Raw genomic sequence first — 8,477 nt, forward strand, 5'->3', positions numbered from 1 at the left:
TTTCTCCTGAGTGTAGGACCCAAGGCGGTTCGCAGCATAAAATGGACAGAGCCAAAGTACACATTACAAATTTATATTCGTTGTATGTACTTTGGCTCTGTCCATTTTAATTTATGCTGCGAGCCGCCTTGGGTCCTACACTCAGGAGAAAGGCAGAATCAATCAAACCATTTAAAATCATAAGGGGAGGAAAAGTATAGCACCCACCCTCAGGAGACTCTGCCAGAACAGCCAGTTAGTGGCCAAAGACCTGTTGGAACAAAGAAGTATTTGCCTGCTGGGGAAAGGATTGTAGAGGAGCTGGCATAACATGCAGCAACCTTGTTGATGGAGTGTGAGTCTAGATAGAATAGATCCATGCACAGATATGCTGAGGCCATCTTCTGCGCACCCAGTTTGCCCTTCAGCTACGTTTACGATGCATGTGGAAGCAATGTCACAACTCCTTTAGCACGCCACAAACACCGCGCATGTGTGCTCAATTCCATATCCACAGATTTGTGCAGTTCAGCCGCACCAATCGGCTCCCGGAAGCTGACACAGCAGCTTCTTTTTGAAGGGAAACGCAGCTGGAGTCCGTCCAGTCCGTCTAAGCATAATAAAACCCGAAGCGAGTCATATCCCATGTCCAAATATCCGGCTGTCTGTTGGATCCATCATGGCATCCCACATTGTTGGTGGTGTGCAAAAAGGAAAGAAAATCGCTTAATGAAAAGCGTCTGGAGCAAAGATGAAAGTAGAGCGAGCCAGGGGGAGATTAGCTGACTCAGGAAATGCTGCAGATGTGAATTCCATCTCTGTCTCTTGGGGAAGCCACTAGCTTCTTACAACCATGAATGTTTATTTTAAAAACAGAAGTGAGGGAAAGACCTTCTCTTTCTTTTTTGGCTCCCTCTGTATAGGGAAGTTGTAACATATGTCAAAGTTAGGACGGGAGATTGAAACCCTGATCACTAAGGTTTCCTCTTACTCAGGGATGCTTTTATAGTATAAGTGGCCTCACTGGAGATTCCTCTCAAAATCAATAAAAAGAACAAAGCCCCTATCATTCCTGCCTCCAGGAATAGCTGAATTAGCTATTATGGTATAGTTTATTTATATACAACTTTTTAGCCCGGAGGTTCCCAAAGGGTTGAACAGCATTAATATGTATTTGCCAAAATAAATATACAATAAAAGTACAATATATAAAATATGTCAATCAAAATAATATAAGACAGTGGCTGCATTTTCTATGGGCAACATGATGAATGGTATTATTATGCTAAGTGCCTAACAGAATACAGTCTATACAGCTGCAGTGTTGTGAGTTTTGGTGGGGTTGTCAGGCACTGGCAAAATAATGTGAATGTTCCTTATTGGCTGTGAATGATCTCTAATACCCTGGAAATCGAACTCCCCTTTCCTGTCTAAGCAGTAAAAACAGAGATTCACTGAGCCCTCAGAACATAGTTAGTGCGCTGGGATTGGCCCGCTTTAAAGCACTACTGGTCAAACCTTATTTCCATAAGGTAAAGGCAAAGGTACCCCTGACCATTAGGTCCAGTCATGGCCGACTTTGGGGTTGCGGCGCTCATCTCGCTTTATTGGCCGAGGGAGCCAGCGTACAGCTTCCAGGTCATGTGGCCAGCATGACTAAGCCGCTTCTGGTGAACCAGAGCAGCACACGGAAACACTGTTTACCTTCCCGCCGGAGCGGTACCTATTTATCTACTTGCACTTGTTGGCGTGCTTTCGAACTGCTAGGTTGGCAGGAGCAGGGACCAAGCAACGGGAGCTCACCCCGTGGCAGGGATTTGAACCGCCGACCTTCTGATTGGCAAGCCTTAGGCTCTGTGGTTTAACCCACAGCGCCACCCGCGTCCCATATTTCCATAGACCTTACCTCAAATGTTTACAAGAGGTTGGTATGATCATTGCCTCATTGCAGGCTAATGCTGAGAGAAAGAGCAGCTTTCCTACGGCCGTGCAATGAGCTCAGTGAGATATGAACCCATAGAGATTTGGGGGTCTGGTTCTTGGCCACACGACACCATCACTTTCCATTAAGCTGTGCAGATCTGCCAGTTTCATTAAGAGTCCTCATCCTATTGTTGCCTATTCCCGGCAGCAAGTTCTGGGGTTCTCATATGCATCTTAGTTGGCCCCCGTGAGAACTGAGAGCTGCACTTAGATGGGCCTTTGGCCTGACCCACCAGGCTCCTCTTATGATCTCAACTTCTGCAAACTTGGAGATTTGCTATGCCGGCCTTCTTCAACCTGGTGCCCTTCAGATGCTTTGGCTAATGAGTCCCATCACCCCCAGCCAGCATTGGAAGGTACCAGGTTGGTGGTGAAGGCTGCTTATGCAATCGTGCTTATCCACCTGGTAACCAGCTAGCAAATGTTACAGCTACCCAATCTCCGACCTAAGAAGTGCAGCACCATGTCCACATGATGGTCAGTGGCTACCTTTCCAACGAGATTTAGTCTGCAGCCCTATTCAGGGTTTTTTGTTGTTGTGCTTAATGCATCAACCTGTGAAGGTAGTCCATCTAGGAGAAGGAAAACTCTGATTCTAACTTTCCACTGCCTTGTGGGCAGTGTTTGAAACTCCCATTGTTCTAGGCGCATTTTGCGAAAGGGAATTTCATTAGCGAAGCAGTTTCTGAGCTCTGGGCGCAGTAGTGCACCTAAGATTTCAGATTAAAACTGGAAGGTTTTAAAAGTGGAAGGAAAGGAGGACCTTTTTCTGCCTCCCCACTTCTGGCTACTCTCTGAAGACTGAAGAAAAGACCCTCTTAAGAATATTAGGGGGTGGGCAGGAAAAGGACTAGACCATGTGAAAAATGAACTTAATATTTTAGCTGCAGTTCGTTCGTTTTCAGCTTTGCATTCTTATTATAAAAAAGCGTGCCTAGGCATTCCATTGTTGCACCCATAACCTAGGTTTAAGGTGCCATTTAGCTCCTAGCTTTCATATCTCAGTTTCTAACACTGCTTGTGGGAGAACTTTTGGAGAAGAAAAGACTAAGGAATAAACCAGGCACAAGCAAACTCCGGCCCTCCAGATGTTTGGGACTACAATTCCCATCATCCCTAGCTAACAGGACCAGTGGTCAGGGATGATGGGAAATGTAGTCCCAAACATCTGGAGGGCCAGAGTTTGCCTACGCCTGGAATAAACCCTACACAAATCCAGAGTGGAGTCCTTAAGATGGTTGGATGAAGCTTTGTACGCCTCATTCTGGCAACTCCTGCAGCCAAGCTGGTGCCAAATGTATTGCTTTGCATTCCTTTGGACCTCAGCAGTAAGGCCAAGAGGGAAGTCTTGTCTGGGCAGCCCAGGACCTCCATACACACTGCCCAGGCTTGCGGTTTGACGTCACACCCAAAGGCGCACTCCATTTTCTCTCGAGACAGATGGGTGCCAACAACAACCTATGTATCAGAATGGTCATAGACCAGGAGGAACCAACATGGAACCCCCAGAGATGTTGTTGAACTACAGCTCCTATCATCATCTTTTACCCATTGATCATGCTGGTTGGGGATGATGGACATTGTAGTTGAAGGATACCATGATGGCTCCTCCTGCAATAATCAGATGTTTCAGATAAAATAAAACATATTCCATGCTGTCATGTTGGCACAGGTACAGGGAGGGGAAAACTAGAATGGAAGTTCACATGCGTGCTCTTGGTAGCAGGGTGCAAGGACGCACCTGAGTAAGGGAAAGGCGCCATATAAAAACCAAAATGTTCATATTATTTTGATGGGCAACCTTGAGGAAGGCAAACTGGTTTCTTTCTCACCAGCATTACTGGCTGTGAAGGTTTTAATTAAAGGCAACTAGGACCTGTTCTCTCTCTCCTTCATTCCTTCTATGAACATCTTTTATGCTGCCATAAAAGGTTTGCACATTTGAGCTCAAAATGCAAAACCTAAACATTCTAAATTGCTCTTCCATTCATCAAACCCTTCACTTCTAAGGCAGGGCAGTTTCTTTCAACTCCATCTGCAGACCCCTTCACTGTATTCCACCATAACCCATTCCCTAGGGCTTCCCTGTTTTCGAAGGACAAGTGAAAGGAAGAGTGAACATGAACTCAGTTTTGTGCGCAAATGGGCTCAGATCCAAGTCAAACACTATATTGCTGTGTCCTCTCACCCCTTATCTGTTCAAGAATAACAATAGCTGGTTTATTTTTCTACTCTCATAGTAACTATGTTGTTTAATCCACATGCGGAACAGTTATTTCCCATGTTGTTTCTCTGTGGGTAATTTCAACCCTCCCTGCATCTCATTAATGAGAATGAGCCTCTCATACTTGGTTGGATTGAATGATCATACATGGGTGAACCAATATTTATTTAATGTGTTCCAAAATTACAGCAGCTTCTAAAAAGCTCCATTCTCACCAGCTGGGATGAATGACTGTTCAAATGGCAATATAAAATACAATATAAGAAATAAAAGCAGCAATTAAATGCAATTAAAAATCAATAGTAATATTTAATCCTGCCCTGCCACGGACCACCCAAATGAAGTTCACAGACTGCAGATTACAAACCCCTGCTCTGAAGTGACCCAACACTATGGTCTTGGTTTCATGGGGGGGGGGGGGACTTTTCTGGTAGTGCTGCATTTTCTGATACTATATGGGGCTTTTTGTCTTATTTCAGCTGCCAACAGGAAATCAGTAGAAATTTCTAGTCCTCCCAAATCCATCTCTGAAGCAGACTTGTCGAAAAAGAAAAGTGTAAAGAAGATGAAAGGTGGAATTAAGGTAGGAAGGTCGTTTCTTACTTTGGGTACAGTCTCCAAACGAGAAAAACCAAGTTACCCCCACTATTTTTTGCTTAGTGCCTAGCTTTTTGATAAAAAGATTGGCGGCAGAGTCTTAAACTCTGAAAATGTCCTAAGCCGCTTCCATCTCTCCTTGCCCCCATTCAGAGCATTAAAAGATTTTAATTTCAGGGCGTGATTTTTCAATATCACTGTCTCACAGTAAACAAAGAGGCAATCACACTTAGACCCATAAATTATGAGTCTCCTGCTGTTTTATCAGCTTCATTGTTCTAATCCACGTTTCCTATCTGTGGCTTCTTCCACAGACTGTTGCTATTTTGCGAGTGGAATTCAGTTGACAAGGTCAATTCTAAAAGGTTAAAAATGTCTCCCAAGTGCCCTAAAATGGCACATGGTGCTCCTGCCGCTCTGCTCCACACAACAGCTGATGAGCGGGAAGCGCTCACTGCTTCCCTTGTTTGCAAGCTGCTTGAGGCAAGGGAACAGCAGCAAAAAACACAGTCTCTCTGGCTCAAAATAGGACGTGGGAAGGGAGTGGGAACAGGTGAAGAAAGAAAACCTTAGAAAGCAGGAAGTCCGCAGAAATAAATTCCAGGTGGAAAATGAAGAAAAGCTCTAAAACAAGTAACTGTAGAAATTAAAATTCCAAATCCAAGAAGAAAGTTTCTAAGATCTGTTAAAAAAACAACACTGAATTTATTCAGCACTTAGAATTGGGTCATTTAGCAGCCTATGGGTGAGGAGATTTCACCCCTCCCATATCCAAGAATCTGCTGAGGAGTCTGCTGATTCTCCAGAGAGGAGGCGGCGTGTTCTGCTCTCTACTTATTCTGCTCCAGCACCACATCAAAGAGTCAGTCAGTCAGTGTGTCGGAGAGAGAGTGTTAGAGAGAGATTGTGTGTTTAGATAAGGTTGCTGCTAAGAGCAGCTGCAGACACTCAGTGCGGTTCAGCATTCATTTATGCTTAGACCTACTTAGCTCTGTATATAGTTGTATTATAGTTGTAGTTATAGAATAAAGAAGATATTCTACAGAGCTGCTCTCCGAGTTGTTTATATACTCTGCTAGACTCTGCTGTGCGACGACTGTCTTCTTGTGGAAGTGAATCCGGTGCTCACAACTCTAAGCTGTGAGTCCATAGCACTTTGACCTGTTCCTGTGCAGAAGGTGGTCTCTGGAAGTGCTACCCAGCTCGCCTATCCCAGTTGGGGTTGAAGTGGATGAGTCCAGTTCGTGGCACTGGCTCAAGGGCGATGCCGACAATGGGAAGATGGTGACAGGTTTAACCACGTCTTTTTAGGCTATAATAAAAACTGCAACAGGGAAGGGGCCATAGCTCAGCCATAGAAATAAACACTGACCAAGATCAATCTAGTGCAGAAAGGATCAAGAAACAGGTGGTGACTCTGCTCGAGATCCCAAAGAGCCACTGAGAGTTGTCAGAACAGGAACCAACAGTCTGACCTCATATAAAACTTCCTATGAGCTTACAGATACTAGAAATCTTTTCCACTAGAATTCTTCAGCACGAAAATCGTTGTACACACAGCAACAAAAGTGTATTATCAGCATACATATGACTTCTTATTGATCTACATCATGAATAGGACATGCTACTAAGCAGGAATTTTGTAGCATGTGTGTCTCCAAGATACTGGCTGTTCTGGAGACAGACCACACTAACAAGCCACTACTGACAGCTATCTGGCTGTTATTATATAGAGCAAAGTATTGCAGATGAAAAGAAGCCTTTAGTCAGACATCTCTGCTTTGTCTTCATTTTCCAGATTGAAGTAATGCATGAAGCAAGTCAGGGAGGTTCCAGCAGAGTCTTAGTGATGAGCGAAAGTGAAGAAAATCTTTCCACCAGGAGGAGGTAAGGATGAAACCAATTTCTACCAGAAGAAATAATTAGTTTAAAGAAAAAATACATTTTTTGCATCGCAACCCATGTTTTGCTGATATACTGCATTTATATGCTGCCTTTCTGCAAAGGCCCCCAAACACGTGATTTACAGTACAACAGACTGTGAGTTAAAACTTAGACCTGCTCTGCCAGCAGACATTTACGACCTTTTAATGAGTATTCACAAATTTTCTTAATGCCTTGAACAAGCTTCTGCGCTCAAAATAGGGTAACACTGTCCACCGGTCTCTAGAGTTAAGGCAGGGAGTTGAAAGCACATGTAGAAGGAGCAAATGAAAAGGACTGTGTGCATTAGCCACATTTGCTTCTAATGGTAAACCATGGCTCAGTGCTACGTAGATAAGCCTGAACAAATTCCTGCATAGTGGTTTTTTGCTCATGTCTTCCCTCATCCTCTCTTGGGAGAGTTAAGTTTCACTTTTACTTAAAAGGTAAAGGTACCCCTGCCCGTACGGGCCAGTCTTGACAGACTCTAGGGTTGTGCGCCCATCTCACTCAAGAGGCCGGGGGCCAGCGCTGTCCGCAGACACTTCCGGGTCACGTGGCCAGCATGACATCGCTGCTCTGGCGAGCCAGAGCCGCACACGGAAACGCCGTTTACCTTCCCGCTAGTAAGCGGTACCTATTTATCAACTTGCACCCGGGAGTGCTTTCGAACTGCTAGGTTGGCAGGCGCTGGGACCAAACGATGGGAGCGCACCCCGCCGCGGGGATTCGAACCGCCGACCTTTCGATCGGCAAGCCCTAGGCGCTGAGGCTTTTACGCACAGCGCCACCTGCGTCCCTCACTTTTACTTAGCATGTAAGAAAAGAGTAAAATAATAAAATCTGTCAGAAACAAATATGAAATGGTTTTTCAAATGATGTTTCTCTGGTATTTGTGACATTTAGTATTGGCACAAAGCACACTGCAAAAACCGACAATCCTCTTGCATGCAAGTAAGGGTGGGAGAGGTTTAATTTTGAAGTTTAACACATCTAGATTGGGTAAATTCTATACGTTATTAGTAAAAAACATCTCTTTGCCTTTGCACAGCAGACTGGTAGCTTACACAGTAAAGGTGGTTAATGGTTAATTCCATTTCAGAGATGGAAACCAGATCTTTCTCCCACCACCATTCTGGAGTGCAATTTCCTAAACCAGGAAGTAAGATAATCTCTCACTAAAGGTCACATTTCTGCAACAGGACCAAGGGAAAGGGCCCAGACATTGTTTTGATTTACACTTTCCAGTCTGCTGGAAAGTGTATATCCTGATACGTAAAAACTTTAGGGATGTGCACATTCAGTGGAAGATTGGAACCTGCCAGGGGGAACGCAAGCCTTAAGATTGAGTTACTCTATGCTTTTAAACCAGCTTAACTTAAACTGTGTTCCCAACTTGTGTGACTATGCTGAATGGACTTAGCATCCCATCATTGCCATACCCCTTTTCAGGGCTTATGCTGATTTAAAACAGGGGTCAGCAACCTAAGGCCCATGGGCCAGAAGCAACCCGCGGAGGTCGTTTGACCAGCCCACAAGCCGCCCCCGAACCGAGTTGCCAACTCACGCACTGCGCTAAACCAGTGCGGCGCAGGGAATCGCTTCCGCGGCGCCAGAAGTCGTGTCTGTGCAGACACAGATGCTGAAAATCGTGGGCATGCATGCGATCCGGCCCATGGAGGGATCTCCACAGGACCGATCTGGCCCAGGCAAGATAAACCTTTCTGACCCCTGGTTTAAAACGCTAGCTAATCTGGGACATACCCCAGCC

The 8,477-nt window shown here is 45.0% G+C and overlaps 1 protein-coding gene across 8 annotated transcripts in view; it reads left to right on the forward strand.

The window, feature by feature from the left end:
• Positions 1 to 8,477, forward strand: part of MCF2L2 (MCF.2 cell line derived transforming sequence-like 2) — a 224,741-nt gene that overhangs the window by 88,090 nt on the left and 128,174 nt on the right. For all 8 annotated transcript variants that reach the window (XM_077929727.1, XM_077929726.1, XM_077929730.1 and 5 more), the window contains exons 14-15: positions 4,666 to 4,769; positions 6,582 to 6,670. In XM_077929727.1, coding sequence (XP_077785853.1) covers positions 4,666 to 4,769; positions 6,582 to 6,670 — 193 coding nt within the window. The remainder of the gene's footprint in view (positions 1 to 4,665; positions 4,770 to 6,581; positions 6,671 to 8,477) is intronic.

The sequence above is a fragment of the Podarcis muralis genome, chromosome 6 (assembly GCF_964188315.1).
Source record: "Podarcis muralis chromosome 6, rPodMur119.hap1.1, whole genome shotgun sequence".
NCBI lineage: Eukaryota > Metazoa > Chordata > Lepidosauria > Squamata > Lacertidae > Podarcis > Podarcis muralis.